Consider the following 16,444-nt stretch of genomic DNA (forward strand, 5'->3'; position numbering starts at 1 on the left):
CTCAGAAAGAGGGATAGATGTTGCCACCAAGGTTCAGGTCTTGCCTGCCTCACATCTCAACATGGCTCTTTCTATATTTCTGAGCTGGCAAGGGTGTGGAAACACCTTGTAGACCTGTTTGGGATCACTGGTCCCAGCAAGCAATCATCCTACAGCAGCTTTTCAGCCTCCTAGGAATAGTGTTTTGTGGGGCATCTGCGTTTCTCACTTAGTATTTGAAAGGGCTTTGAAGAGAGAGGGTCTCTTTGTGCTGGTGTTTGTGTCCTATGGGATGTGTATTTTCAGGAGCTGCAAGCCCTGTAGCTGCTCAGACAATGACAGAGAGCTGCTTTGTGGACATTGCTGGCCTGCAATGAATCACAGTAATGATGGAAAACCTCCAACTGCTTTAAAATTGCAAGGAATTGTCAAAGAGGAGTTTGCTTTGAATCCCTCATGGGATATTTGTTCTGTCTCAGCTTAGCCCTGTTTCCCTGGAGAGCTGAAGGCACAAGGTTCCTGCTGACTGCTTCCCTGTGCTCTCCTGTGTCCAAGGGCTCCAGAGGTGGAAGGACAGCTGCCTCATGGTGGGTGGTAGTGAAAAGACTGCTCTGTTCACCTGTGGGACAAAAAATACCTGGCAGGTGTAGTAGGGTACTGTTTGTCCCCTTAAACAGCTGTGCAGAAAACTAGGCTCAAATTGACTTCACAGGTTAGTAGTAAGGTTTTGCAGAATGTAGTAAAACAAGAAGCTGGACCCAAATGTCCCATTTCCCCACTTCTTCAGTAAGTGTGGTCAGGTTTGGTATGACTTGTCCTTGCAGATACTACAGGAGAGCCAGTTTTGCAGGGTAAGCACTCTGCATTTCTAATGAGCTTCTTGTTTTTGTGTGAGCTAGCGTTAAATAAGCAGCCTCCAAAAGTTAGATGATGTTTTTTAAAAGACAGTAATGATGTGAATTTTTAACTTGGGATCAGTAGTGTGCCAAGAGTGTGCAAATTTTCCAAGGACTTAAGCTCAAGCATGATTACAAAGCAATTGCTTATAAACCCATTCTGAAATTGCTCTGTTAACTTCAGTCTCTTCTGTATTTTAATAAATTGCTGTTGCTTTATCTCAAACACGGACTAAGAGCTCAGCTGAATTGCCACAGCCTCTTTCTGTGTCATCTGTGTCGCTGCACATTCTGGTTCACAGCTCAGGTAGTACAGATGTAGCAAATCAGGATTGAATTGTATTACCTGAATCACGTAAGGAAGCATGAATTATTCTGGACTGCAGCCAGAGCTCTTAGCCTTGTGCTTTCCTAAATATCAATGTAAAATCATTATTTGTTTAAAAAAGTGTGTGTGTGCAAGGGGCCTTCATGTCCCCTGGAACGTTCCCACAGAACAAGGTGAGGAGGAGGATTTCTGGGACTGAGCAGGTTTTTGTGCTATGAGTAGCCTGAAGGGAAGATACTTTGTTATCAAGGAGCCTTGTGGCTCTGTAAACCACTTTTTTTTTTTTTTTCCTTCTTTTTTGTTGGTGTGTTTGGAGTTTACACAAGCATCAGGGTGCCTGTTTCCTAGGCTAAGATGCAGGTATCTCTCACATCACAACTCACTGTTGGTATGGCACCCAGCTTTTGTGAAGCATTCCAGTTTCACTCCTCAACAAGTACACAGATATGTACATAACTGTATCTCTGCACACCGATTTATGAGTTGCCCCATTCCATGTGCTTTGCTCTGTTTGAGAGCCTCCATCACACTTTAGAGAAGCTGGCAGCTTCTAAAGAGGAGCCTCTCTCTTGTGGCTGCAGCTCCCTTGCTCTCAGCATTGATTGTTTCTTACCTTCTCAAATTTGCCTCCTTTCACTCACTCCTTACCTGCCCAGGAAAAGTTTTAGATTGTATTCCTCTTCCTCTAGTCTGCTAATGTAAACAGTGGAGATAAGGGTGGGGCATTCTTATTGAGGAAGGATTTCAGTATGAAAGAAATCAGACATGTTTGGCAGTACCTGGACTTTTGATAGAGTATATACCTGGACTTTTGTATACAAAGCTAAAATGGCACTAAAAACTCATATTCTTCAACAGAGGGAGATGCTTTTGTTTCCACAGTGAATTCGTCACTTTTCATTTGTGCATGAGATCAGAGCTATCCAGGCAAATTTGTTAGCCTGCAAAGCATAACACTGGGAAACATTAGAGTTGCAAGAAGGTACTACAAGGACAGCATGCTGAACATAATAATTAAAAAAAAAAAAGAGGGTTACTGTACTGCTCCTACTACAGCAATTTCACTGGTGGAAATCTTGAGGCAGTGCATAGATGAGGCCCCAGATAGGCGCCTGTTATGAAATATTTCTGTGACTTAAAAAAATTATTGATGTGGTTTACATTCCTCAGAAAGAAACATGGCCTTTCCCCTTATAGCATTGAAGTATAAAAAAGTTAAATAATGAGTACCTTGGACAAAAATTATGGGATTGTGTGATCACATTCTTGATTGGCTATATCTGTCTGCAGCCTTAAATCTTCCTTTAACAGGAGATTAAAATGTGTGTGTGCCATGTACATTTGTATGCTTTTAAACCTATATGTAGACTAGAGCCAGTAGGGGAGATAAACACGTTTTACTAAAGAGCTGTGCAGAATCATCCTGTAGTGACAAAGCCTCTTGTCCCTTTCTTAGGTCTGGAGTGGTCAGTTACAGGCAGTTCTTTATTCACTGCTCATGGTCTCCAAAACAATGTGCACAGAGATAGAAATTAATCTATTTTCTAAAGAGCAGAGGTGTGAGAAGGTCTAGTTAAAGTGCCCTTGGCCCTCGAAACATGCAGTTACACCACAGCAGGAAAAGACACACCATGTAATTCGAAAGAAGTCCTTTAGGGTTTGATCATGAAAAATGGCATTGTCACACTCCCGATGTGCCTTTTTCCCATATGCCAAATAGAAGCATTCATTTCCCTTCTTCATCTCCAGCTGATCCATTTAGACTCTGAGTGTTATTTACTTTTCAATTTCCTGAATTTATTTTCTTCTAGTTTAGCAGAAGACCTGGCAAAGTGCCATGTTCATATTGATTTATTAAAAAAGAGAAGAAAAAAAAGAAAATTAAGGCAATTGAGTATCCAGCTCTGCTGGAATTTATTTGTGGTGTCAGTGAACACTTCGTTATAAGATCACAAATTCTTTTAAGATAACACACTTTAGCTATACATTTTTCTCTATCAGCAAAGAATCTTGTTTCCAAAGGGGATAGAAGAAATAGCAGGATTGAGGACTGTGGAGAACATGATACACATTGTAAAAGGCCTGTAAAACAAATTAATTAGACTGACTCAGGGTAGAGTTGTTTCTCTTCAGAATGTCTGCTCATGGGACTGTTTTCTGTGAAGTGCTTATCACTTTTCAAGCTCACGTCCAAACTTCTGCTATGAAATTTTTCAAAGGTTTGGAATACCTGCTGCTAAACAAGCAGAGTATCCACAAACAGCTGTATTATTTCTTTTTTCCCCCTCTTATCTGTCCTTTTTCTATTCATGAGCCATGGCTGCTTCTGCTCTTTGCTCTTTATATTCTGTTGCCATGTAGTACTGTTTGTGTTAGAACTGCTGCCTTGCTTGACCTTTTGTTTGCCTTCATCATCTTGTGCAATGAATAATTGTTATTCCATGCCCTGGGGCTTCCCCAGTCCCATCTGTTTAAAGTCTCTAGCATGCTGTTACCTGCACTGAGTTACTTCCATCACAAGGAAACGTGGCCAAGTCCTCATTGCAGTTCTCTCTGAAGAGAAAAAGCAAAAGCTTTCCTTTTGCTTCACTGAGTTCCCTGTGTGTGAGCCTGGTTCTCTGCAGCACCTATCACTGGAATAGACTGCCAGTCTCATTGATTCTCCATCTCAATTTGAAATCTTGTTTGAGGAAGGAGAAAGAAATTTTTCCTTCAAGTTACGGAATTCTGTTGTCAGGAGCAGTCAAGCACTTGTGGTGGGATTTGTGTCTCAGAGGCTGGCTGATAACAGCACTGCAGTGAAATAAGTCTTTCGATGCTAACATCTGTTCTTGGTTTTGTTTTTCTTTGCCCTCTTGTTTAGAATTTGGAATGGTTTCCCTGATATTTTCTGCAGCGCTGGCCTACTTCCCCTCGCGCCCTCCATTCCCCCCCAGCGTGGCTGCAGCGAGCCAGCGGCTCAGCTACAGGAGAAGTTTTTGCAGACTCTTAAGGTAGGACCTCATTGGGTTTCACTTCAAAGCAGATCAGTGCCTGAGTAAATAAAAACAAGTGTGCTTTAATCTTCTCATTGAGCAAACAAGTTGGTGTATAGTGCTTTTAAACAAAATAAAATTAAATATTAATTTAGAAGACATAAAAGGATGCTAACTGCTAAAGAGCAGGCATTAAATTTTAAACCACTGTGTATATCTCCAGTCTTCATGGCAGTCCTTCAGCACCAGCAGTGCTTTAGTCATCCTGTTAGCATGGCTTTTCTTATGCAGTGCTTCTGTTACATCAGGTTATACAAGATTGTTAAAAGTGAGCAGTGAGAAAACAGTGAACAATGCTGGGCAAAACTAACTTCTAAGTGCTTTTTATATTGGAATAAATTTGGGGTTTACTTGTCTTTTGAAGGATTATTCAGCTCCTTTCATTCAGCCATTGAAGCAAGGAATGAACTATCTAAAACTATTATATGATCTATTAAATCTCATTAATTGTATGTTAAAATATGAAGTGAGAATAGGAAAAATGTCTCCAGATGTGTTTCTGGATAGACTCAAAGGTGAGCTAGCTTCCTTTGAATTTTTAGGTTAAAAAAAAAGAGAGGTTATAAAGAAAGTGACAGTATTGCAGCTTCTCCCTCTTGGGTTCTTTTGGTAAGACACAGTCCCACTTCCCCCCAGTGTTTGTACAGTTGTACAGTTTGTACAGTCTTGTGTAATGGAAATATGATCTCAGAGGAGCAGCTAAAGCAACTGTAATATTAATGGTGAATAATTGTGAAGGCCCATGCCCTGTAGAGCTACTGCACAGAGGAACTTTCTGTGGCAAAGAGGAGCTGCTCCCCTGGTACGGAATATGTCTGGCTTCACTGGGAAGCTTCCCACTCTACTGTAATTGTTTGTTGAGTGATGTAGGCACTGAATCTGCATATAAAGGGCTGCTTGAAGCTTGATAATTGTGCAGCTTTAGACATTTAGTCACTACAGACCTACTGTGGGCTGTTTCAATAATTGTATTTAGAGGCAGGGAAAACAACTCATCCCTTGTCACTGCGTTTTCTTTTCTTTTGTTTTTGGAGGCTTTTTTTTCATTTGGGAGAGCAAATAGTTGGCAAGATGCTTAATCCTATGTGTTCATCCTGGAGCAGGCTGGCACTCAGGAGGTGTGAGTACAGCTGGTGGTTAGTACGGGGTGGTTAGTCTGCAAAGTGACCTATTCAGGGTATTAAAAAATAGCCGTTTCCTTAAGGACACTTAGCACACACAATAATGCTGTTCTGCACCCAAGCTGATGTGCTGTTAGACCCTGCCCAAGGGCTGTGTTGTAAAAATGTTGCTGTTGAACAGAAATCCAAACAGCAACTGGCTCTGCAGGTGAAATATAAAATTTCAGTTGAAAGTTCTCCGTTTGGGAGTTTTATAACTGTTAGATTCCATGTTCAAAGTGTTGCAAACAGTGGGCCTGAGATACTGGTAAGGTCAGGATGTAAGCAGCAAAGCTGGCTTATTGTTAACAATAATCAGTGAAATTTAAGAAAACAAACTGGACTCTTAAATAGTGAGAATATCTTACAGTGTTTCCAAGAACCAAGAGGGCTTTTTAAAAATGTGGACAGGTAGATAATTATATCTCTATTCCCTCAGGTCTTGCATTCTTCTGTGCTACCCTTTATCAAAGGCACTTCTTCATTCCTCTGTACATGGAACAATCAACAGTTCATCATTAAACCCACTTATCTTGGGGAGCTGTTCAGTAACAATCTGTCATGCAAAGGGAGTTTTGTAAAAGAAAATGGTATCTGCCATGCTCTAAGAGAAATCTATCATCTGGTTCATTAGGCTTCTAAGCTCTGTTGTCTGCCTAATCTAAGCTTCATCTTGGCTCAGAGAGCCTTTCCTTAGTCTTGGTGTGGACTGAAGGTAACCAGCAGATGAGTACCAGGAGATCATCACTTTTTTTATTGCTGACTTATCCTTTGGTGTGAGAGCTGTGTGTAAGGCATTAGGATGAGTGTGAGGTGGTGGGCTGACCCAGCTATGCACCAGATACTCATGAGAACTGAGATGTTCATCACTGCCCTGTCTTCTCCTCCAGGCTGTAGTTTTATTACTTCAAAATAAAGCAACGTAGCATAACTTTAGTATTGAGGTCCCTGACCTTTTTTCCTTGGACACCAAGGGGATCTGTCACATCCTTACAACTCCCACACTCCTCCTTTGTGTCTTCAGGTCCTCATCTACATGAGCTGCTTCTTGCAGAGTTATTACACCATCAACAAAGGTCAGCCACCCCTGCGGGCCCTTTCTGGGGAACTTAGGAACTTGATTCTTCCTTCTGATTTGGAGGGTTCCTCCTTCTGACAGATAGTAATAATTAGTTGATGTCTGATTATCTCTTGACACCAACTCTCTCAGCAGTGGGAGACAACAGATTGGTCATGGTTTGGGACCTAAGCCCAAATCTTTTAACAGTCTATCACACACTGTGACAAATGTAGTTTGAACTTCCATTAGAAAATGTGTGGTGCCCTATCTCAGTTGCTTGGATGAAGCAGATATGACTTGTTTTGATTTCCCCAGTTCAGGATATTCCACAAACTTCAATGGAAAAAAATCCTAATACAAGTAAACAGTCTTAAAACCTATATTAAAAATGCATTGTGATTTTTCTTTTGAAGTAACAAGACACTTTTAACCAGTTACATGGCTTTTATATTTTCTAGGGACTATGTAAGCAATTTTGAAAATTTGTATCAGAGGTTTTAGGCATCATTATTGCTTTAATGACACGTTCATCAACATCACCATGCAGTAAAGGAAGCTGCTCAGAATGTGCCTGATATTAATAGGCACTGTCAAAGTTACTCTGAAAATGATGACTGACTTTGATGGGGCTCCCCTCTGAACCAGCCTGTCTTACAGATTCCAGTGGCGTTAGGTTTCTGAAAAAAACAGAAGAAAAAATCAATTCATATTCCAGCAGAATGGTTTAACAGAGAGGCTAATGCTGATATCCTGTCATTGCTGATAGGATGGAAAACAGTGTGTGTTCAACAGCTGATGGTGTGACAGACAGCACATTTTTCTACTTTCAGTGGAGCAATTGCAAAATTGCAAAAGCTGTGCACAAGTGACTGGAACCATGAAAAGTGGAGCTGCTGCTGAAGGTGTGTGTTTGGAATGGCTTTAGCCAGCACGAGGGGGCAGAATGACACCTGGAGAGCAGCATCTCTGTCACTGCCAGGCTCCTTCTCTTGGTCACCTTCCTTGTTATGGAGACTAGGCAGGGAAGCAGGCTCTGTCCCTGGAGATTGTCACCGTGCAGAGCTGTTCCTGTAGGATTGGTCCTGGGGGTTGGATGTGGCACAGAGCAGCTATCCCACATTATAATCTGTCTTGTTGCTTGAGTTCCAAAAAACAAACACACCACAGAAAATGCTAATCAAGTAAAGGACAAAGTTCTCCCTCAAAAGTAGCTTTTTAGTGAAGTTGAGGTCCAGGTAGCCCAAGATTTTGAGTATTCAGCAAGTTATTTCAGAACACTGCATTTAGACTTGTTTCCTCTTAGCAATCTACAATGTCTGTGCAGAACTCCTTTTTATTTTATTCTACAGGTGGTGAAATGGCTTTCACATGGATAGTATTAAACAGCATCAAATGCCAAGGTGATACAAGATAGACTGGGATAAGAGTATGGCATTCTTAAGAAAAAAAGTCGTCAGGAAGACAGTAGCATTCAGAGAAATACAACTAATGTATAGAAGAGCTTGAGAGTTGTTTTTCTTTGCATTAAAAGATAAATCTGACACAAATGATATTGACAGTGGAGGATATGTTCATGGGATGGAAATGTGTTACTCAAGAAGAGGATGTGTGAAAGGGAACAGTGCAAAAAGCACTGGCTGCTGTGTTGTGTGTGGAGCATCTAAGGGAGTAAAGCAGCATAAGCTGCAAATTTATGAGTGTTTTGGAGAGTAATTGAATCTCTCTCTCCCTCTTGGCTTTCTTAACTGTGTGCTATCAAATTGCCACTGCTTGCAAAGGAACTGGTGCTGATCAGGATCAATCTTATGTAAACTGTTTGAGAATGGGGCGAGCCACGTTTGGGGTTACACAGATATCCCATGGGATAACTGACCTTGGAATCACCGTAAAATCTCTCCAGTTTAAAATATCGCTGTTTCAGATTCCAAAGTATATTTTCTTTCCCATTTGAAACATTTTTGAGGAAAACTTGGATGTCTCTTAGCAAAGATTTCACATTTGCTTTCAGTTATGGTGAGTAAGGGAAATTGTTGGTTAAACTCCTGTTTAGCTCTGTATGTTGAAGATGACGATACAGCTTTGAATGTGTCACCTTTACTGAATCCTAAAGGTTGAATAACTGGGGGGAAAAGCAAACATGTTTATTATTTAGAGCAGAGTAGTATATCTGTCTCGGTTTTTTTCTCAGTTCAAATTGTCAAAATTTTCCCCCTTGCAATTGTATCTGCCTCATTTCTAGAGCTTTCCTTGCCTTTCACCAAAATAAAGGGAATTAAAACAGATTTGGGTGGGTTTTTTTATTTTTTAAGTACAGTTCAAGAGGGATGAATCTCTGATTTTATTTTTGAAATAAGCTTTTAATCTTTTAAATTAGTGCTTATTATTCCTAACATACACTTAGGCTAAGTAGGTTGCCCATGCCAATGCATGGAAGAATTGCTAGCAGAAATGAGAAACATGATCCCAGCATGTTGCAGAAATCTTTGAACTATGTGGAGAGACTGGTTTTTTCTATTATCACAATGCTAAAGTAGAAACACATCAGCCACTAGAAATTCACTGACATGGCTGGATACCTTTCTTGTTTTCCCTGCCTCACTCCTCCTTCAGACCTTTGCTGTTTTTCTTGACGGGCAGGTTATAGATCCTAGGGTGTGATTTACTCTCCTGCCTAATCTTGGTGCAGTTTTTAATATAAGCTGAGGCTAATGGGAATGTTTTATCTCCACAGCAATTTCCGATTCTTGATGATTGCGTTAGCCTATGCGATACCACTGGGTGTTTTCTCTGGCTGGTCTGGTGTTCTGGATTTGATATTAACACCCATTCATGTAAGCCAGGTAAGTATCTCCTGACTGATAACCAGCAGCTATTTTGTAAGTGGGATGTTTTTATTTTGCACTAGCATGCAGTTTTATCAGGTCTTTATGTTTCACATGCTATCGATACAAATGGACCACTTTCATCCCTGAAATTTTAAACAAAATGAACTGTGGCTTTGGCATCCCAAACTGTCACAGTTCTCCCTGCTGACTCTCCATCAGTGGTGAGTGTTTTCAGAACTGTGCACACCTTTTGACAAGGAGGAAGAAGTAGATAAACAAATGGGAGTATTGTTGGCTGCTGCATCTCTAGTGAAAGAAATAATGTGCGCCTGATGGAAAAGATGAAGTGGGGAGAAGATGATTTCTATGCTTTTGATAGAGTATTATAAAAAACCAGAGGACATTACTCAGATTCCATAAAGAGAGGTCACATTTAGGGCATAGCCTACTTAGTCATACTTTCTTGTGGTGAATTTATTTCCTTTCCTAGAAAAAGCCTTGTACTTCAGATTATTGAAGAGATCTGTTGTTAGCAGTTTGGAGCTCCTGCACAACATTTTTTTGAAAGTAACATCAACTTATTTTCTCAGCTTTAACACATTTCTTTGTGTTTTGTTTTGATTTTTTTCCCTGTTAGGTGGATGCAGGCTGGATTGGATTTTGGTCTATAGTTGGAGGTTGTGTTGTTGGCATAGCAATGGCAAGGTAAGAATAATTACAGGTCCTTCTCCATTTCTTTAACTGTGATTGTCATTTAGTTTATCCTCTTAAGAACAGAACTTGTTTTCTCTCATCTTCCAGAAACCTGAAATGGAAAATTCCTTTGGGGGTTATAATGTGTTTCTAGTAAAGCAATAATTTATACCATGTTAGTGGGTGCTGGGGATTGAGAACTCCACATGCACATACCTGAATTTGGAAGTCAGATTCTTGTTCCTGACAATGGCTTCCTGTATGCTGCTTTTAAAGACAGCTCTGGTGATTTCAGCTGCCTGGTATGAGGGAGAACCTTATTGTAGCACATTTGGAAAGCATTGAAGAAATTATTGTCTGTCTCCTTCCATTAACACTTTTGGGCATATTGATTCCCAAAGGGACAGAGAGAATGTAGCACAGGCAGCCCATGCACAGTAACATTATGTTCCTCCACAGAGAAATTAGTCCAGGCCCATTTTGGGCAGGTTGCTGTATTCCTGCATAGCCTAACTATTTTCTGCAGTATCCCATGGGCTGCAGTTTGGGTGTATGTGGGTCTTTTATAAATCCAGACACAGCTGTCTCTGTCCATCCTGAATGCTGATTACACTGGGATTGGACTGGCCCTCCAAAGGGCCGCTGTTTCTTCTTCGTTGAGGTGTTAAAACCAATCACATGTTCCCCTTGCTTTGGGATAGCTGAGCATTGTCCTGGCTTCTCTATGTCCACTCTTCAGACTCCAGTTCTGCAGTGAGTTTAGCACACATGCAGATATCTGCAATTATTGCATTGTCGTGGTGTTGAGGATGGAGAGAGTGATCTTTTTAGGACTCTGGTTTTTTTCTTTTTGAAATTCTCTCTTTTTCACTTGCTGTGCTTCATCACAGTACCATGATGCATAAAGAAATGTGAGGTTTCACATCCTGACATTTTGCAGGCTGCCTAGCAACTGCAACAGGGAGAGGAAAAAACTCCTGACCTAGGGAAAAGAAACAAACCCTTCTCTTGCATCCACTCCAGATGCAGGCCAAAGGACTTCATCTAGCCAAACAAAGTTCATGCCCTGATTTCCTCTAAAAAGACTTGCTTTTGATTAGCCAAGCTCAGATACAGTGTTTTCTCTGTAAGAGAATCGATGTTTGAGAGCAATTGCTGTAGGTGACACAGATGCCATAGGTTGCATGTTGAAGCAGGTGGAGTGCCAGTTTAATCTTTTTCATCATCAATTAATCTCTAGTATATTTGCAACATTTCAATAGTAGAGCTTAGAAGCTCACTCAACTTTATTAGGAGAGAATCTGCAGACTCTATGCCAACATGCAAATCTCAGTCTTTATGGTAGATTAATTAATTTAATATATTGCCTGGGTTAAGATTCAGGAAATGCTGGCAGTCCATTTAACTGCTTCAAAATTGTCGAATACCTGTATTTTGCAGCATTTAGTACATTTAAGAAATACCAACAGTCTGTCTCCAAAGTCTTTCTAACTTGGGGGATGCGCAGTTCAGATGGGAGGGTTTGCATACAGAAAGGGAGGGGGGAGGCGATTTGTCACTTCTGATGGATGACTCTCCCTCCTAGGCCTATTCAGCATTTATCTGTGTAGAGTTGAATCAATGATGAGTCTGACTGTAATCTGCTGAAAGTTGTAATTAGGAAAATTAAGTAATGATTCTTGTCAAAGCTGACAAGTTGATATATTTCAGTGTCAGAACTGTGATTTGCCAAGCAAACAGCTCTCTCCCTTAACCACCTCTTAAGAAGCTGTTAGTTTTGGGGTGGGTTTTTTTACATTTCTTTTTCTTTTGCTAATTTGTCAAAGCAAAATTGGTGCATCTTAGGAATTTGCTCCTTCCATTTTTGTCAATGCAGATTCCATAATTTAGATTTTTTAACAACCTGAGCCTTGCCCTAGAGCATTAGGTCCTGTATTTAAATCATCTGTATTTAAAGTAATGCTCAGTTTGGAAATTTGTTTATCTATCTCATTTTCAAAGTGGTGCAAGGTTTCCTCAGCATTATACGTAAATCTTTCTACTCTCCACCCACTGCTGTTCTGATAGCCATGAACTTACATGTTTAGCTAATGTGTTTGATGTATTTTTATAAATGAAAAGCCTGGCCTATTTTGGGCAGCTGGTAGGTGCTGTACCCTTTGCTGGCAGCTTTCAAATGCTACTAGTTTGAAGAAAAGCTGTGTCAAAGAGCAGCATTCATATAATTGCATGGAAACAGAAATCCATTTCCTTTTCTCAGATTTTTTAAAATTTTTTTTTCCTCACATTTGCCAGGGGTCATAGATATTTCTGGGGTTTTTGTCCTCTGCAGCTCAGTTTCAGTTCCTGCTTCTAACCTGCAGTGTAGTCAAAATGCTGAAACTTTATGTCATGGTGATAATTTCCTTAGCAACAGACAGTGTTGTCAGCAGTGCAGGTTTGTGATTTTAACTGTAGGATTCAGCCTGGGGCTGGATCTGCTGGGAGGCTGGAGACTGTTACCAGCAGTAGGCTCAGAGGTCTGTGTCTGGCAAAGCACACACCTTCTCTCCTGTTGTGCCTACTTTTTTAGCAGCTGCAGACAATCCCTTACATGCTAGATGATGAAGAAGGATTTATAGAGAACAAAGGTTTGAAATCAGGTGCAGGGTCTGAGGATGAAAGTGCTTTCTCATATTTTTTGATTGAAGCAAGTATTATCAAGAGTAGACTAGATTTACAGTCTTCTTTATTCTCCTGTAACCAGACAAGAAACAGAAGTCCTTCAATTACCAAGTTCAGGCTAGGTTATTATGTAATATTTTTTCTATAGTTTCTGTTGCTGGGTGAATCTAAAAGCTGAATAAACCTTTACTTTGGGGTACATGTGACCCTTTTGGAGTTCTATGATATCTGAGAGCTCTTTGGAGCACACTGCTACCCAAACTGGGCTCTTTGTGTCAGGAAGAGTTGCAGCTGCTTGGTCAAGGTCGGCATTTTCTCCACTTAGCTGTCATGAATGGCTTAGATGCATATCAGCCTCTCATCCCCACATATCCCTGGTGGGTGGTGGAATAGAGACCAAGAATCTCCTAGAGATCACCCCCAGACCTGTTGTCTGTGAATGTCCCTCCCACAATGCTGATATTTCTCACACTGTTTTGTTAGCCAGGATCTGTGTCACTGCCCTTGCCTGTAAGAACAGCGATGTTGTCTGCCAGCAGGCGAAGAGGGAGTCTCTGTGGAATAAGCTGGAAGTTTACACTTTGAGATGCTTCTGCAAAGCTTTTGAAATTGCTGATTTTGACCCTAGTGATCCCAAAGAATAATTAAAGAAACTGGCAAACCAGTGAGGCGATCCTGACTCCTTGATTGAATGGTCAGAAAAAAATCCACCAGGTAGCAGCTGACCTCTGGCTATTGGAGATGAATGCATAAGCCACTTGAACACTGCAGTCATAAACTTCTCAGATTATATGCAGCATTGATCTCCCACTACTGCTTATTGAATTACTCACTGCTAAATTCAATGTGGAATTCAGGCATGGGGAGAATCAAAATAACAAGGAAAGAAGTTGGTTTGGGGGAGTGGAGAGTGTTTGCATTATTTCTATGTCTCTTATGGTATATTTAGAAGTTCTTAAAATGTTGGTAGCATTTCTTGTTTAATCAAGCTATAAGGTATCTGTTTATAGAGTGGTCTTTGTCAGGGCAGAGAAGGCAGTTAGCTGATGGACAAATTTCATCATGGACCAAACTAGGTGGATTATGCTGCCATTAGCCTAATCAAGGTAGGAGCCTGGGGGGGCAGAAGATATGCTTTAGAAATACATGCCTAACCTGTCCATCCCAAAATCGCATCTCCTAAGCAGGAGATTATAGAAAATTACTCATGAATAAATGACATTGCCTTTTCTAATATATCTTTCCCAGTACTTAGGTTGACATCCCCTTTGAAAAGAGCAGTTGCACTGATGATTATGCCACATGAGCACTGCTCAAAAGCATTCTGTCTCCTTGAAAGAAAAAGGAAAAAAAGATGAAAAAAACAATTGTACCATCAGGTGGTATAAAGATCATAATTCCCTGTATATGAGAGCCAGAGTGCCCAAGGACTTGTGGGGCTGTCCTCTCCCAGTCTGTCAGCAGGCTCTGTGTAGAAGAGGAGTAGCACCAGCTCGTGGCTTCTGGAACCCAAAACAGCCACTGGCAGAGTGACCCTCTGTGTAAAGAGTTCCTTCCTTGCCTAAGGCACCCTGAGCTTCATCACCAATGCATCCAACAGTTCAGAAGCTGTTCCTTGTCATCTTCAACTAGAGATTCTTTGGAATTTTTTGGAGTTTTTCCATTTCCCACAGGAATGAATCTTGACACTTAACCATGTCTTGAATGAAATGCGGCAGCCTCCTCATATGCTAATGCAGCTCTGTGTCTGCCAAGGGAGACTGGCAAATGCTGACAAAACAGCGATGGAAGTGGTGGTGAGATATTGTGTCCAACAAATGCAGATAAAAAACCCAAAACTTCCCTCCAGTGTTTTCATTTGATGCCTTGAGAATTGCTTGAGAATTGTTCTGGTTTGGTTGTTACTTCATGACAGCTAAAAAATCCATGGCTCTTCAGCTTGACAGCTAGAAATATCACCATTCTATAAAAATACCTTTTTTCTATTTTTGAAAATGAGAAATGACTTTTAAATTGTTTTTATAGTCTCCAGAATGTTTAATGAGAATATACTGAATTAATTGTCAAGCATCACATTTAAATAATATGAAAATCAGCACTTGTACTGCTCTGATGTGTGCTTTTATTTTAGATTTGCAGATTTTATCAGGGGCATGCTGAAGTTCATACTGCTGCTGCTTTTATCTGGAGCAACATTAGCATCAACCTGGTTCACTCTCACCTGTCTAACTACTGTCACTCATCTGCCTTTAACCACAGGTATTGACAATGATTTTAATTCCTATTTTTTATAATTGATATTGCAGGCAAATATTTGCAGTCTTCAGTATCTTATAACCTGGTTTGGTATCTTTAGTAATACAGTAGTTTTACTAAAACAAAAAAAAATGTTTAGAAAGTCTTTTGAACCTGAAATATCTTCACTGGCTTTGAATGACTTCATAAAAAGATAAAAAAGCTTAAAAAACCCAATAACAAGAACCCCAAACACACATTTAAATTTGATTTGGAGATGAAGTGTTTTTCTATTTTGAGACCTTTAGAATAACCGAAGTGAGAAATAAATCAAGAAAAATCAGATGAACGTGAGCAGTGTTGCCTGTAAGAAACAGTGGCATGTCTGGGAATTTAGGGGTTTGAAACTTGCATTAGTTATTGGAAGCACGTGGTGCATTTCAAACCAAGGTGACCCGTAGTGTTTTCAGCCATCTAAATCTGCCCCTGCACAGTGCTGTCCTCTTTTTTTGCACCTGCATGCAGGTTCAGGGAACCTTTTCCAGCCCGAAATTAACTCAGCCTGCGCCTCAGAAAGACAGGAAAAAAGCTGTTGGCAGGAGTGGGGGAAAAGCTCGGAGGTTTAGTTGGGCTGCAGGAGAGCTGTACCATTACCTGAAAGCTAGCACTGCTTAGTTCTTAAAAATCTGTCCTTCATCTTACTGTCTGATCCACCTGTGATTGCAAGAGCTTCAACAGAGTAGCAGGTTACAGTAAAACCTAAGCCATCAAGATTCAAAAATATATTAATTTAGTAAAGAATTCTATAAATCCATTTTAAATAAAGTGCCATCTTTGTTACAAGCAATTTGTGCATTCTAGGAGAAAGGAAAACTTCTTTTGCCCATTTTTCATAAAAGAGTTTGGTGGGGAGAGTAGTATATAGAGTAGTGTTTTACTCAAATTAAGTTTGAATTTCAGTAAGTGTCCTTGGTGCACTGCAAATGTCACTATAAACTAAAGTGGGTACAGCAAATTGAAATACATGATCAATTCAGGAGCAACACCATCTGGATGGATAGGTCAAATTTGTGCTCTATCTTGAAATTTCAATGCTTTCAAAAATTCTGCTTAAATAAAACATAATTTAATCAATAAAACAAATCAAATTTCATGATGGCTGCTGTCATACTAAATGACTGCTACACTTTTCCATCAAATCTAAAATAAAAGCAATAAAAGCTTTTTTCTTGTGCTTGCCTGCTTCATCACTACAAGCCTGCAGTAATGTAAATTTTTACAGTAACTCTATCCTCTGAATTGATGCAACAAGCCAAACGCATAAATGACCCTTCAAGTCTATGCATAAGAATGAAGCAGAGACGTTTCAAGAGGGGAAAGTCATTACGTACTCGCCAGTGTTCCAAAACAAAACTGATGGAGCTCTCTCTGATTTTATTTTATTGGATTTTTTTTGTAAAGAATTCAGTATGCAACATAGGTTCTGTAAGAATGCTTACTTCTTTATAGAATGTAGGTGCACTGTGCTGCTTTTTTTGCAAAGGTGATCCATTGTCAGGACATAAAAGT

The 16,444-nt window shown here is 40.2% G+C and overlaps 1 protein-coding gene across 1 annotated transcript in view; it reads left to right on the plus strand.

Annotated features, from left to right (window-relative positions):
• Positions 1-16,444, plus strand: part of SLC49A4 (solute carrier family 49 member 4) — a 69,562-nt gene that overhangs the window by 33,760 nt on the left and 19,358 nt on the right. Inside the window, exons 4-7 of the mRNA XM_063400861.1 lie at positions 4,067-4,196; positions 9,190-9,298; positions 9,921-9,988; positions 14,772-14,899. Coding sequence (XP_063256931.1) covers positions 4,067-4,196; positions 9,190-9,298; positions 9,921-9,988; positions 14,772-14,899 — 435 coding nt within the window. The remainder of the gene's footprint in view (positions 1-4,066; positions 4,197-9,189; positions 9,299-9,920; positions 9,989-14,771; positions 14,900-16,444) is intronic.

This window comes from Prinia subflava, chromosome 6 (assembly GCF_021018805.1).
Source record: "Prinia subflava isolate CZ2003 ecotype Zambia chromosome 6, Cam_Psub_1.2, whole genome shotgun sequence".
In the NCBI taxonomy this organism is placed as follows: domain Eukaryota; kingdom Metazoa; phylum Chordata; class Aves; order Passeriformes; family Cisticolidae; genus Prinia; species Prinia subflava.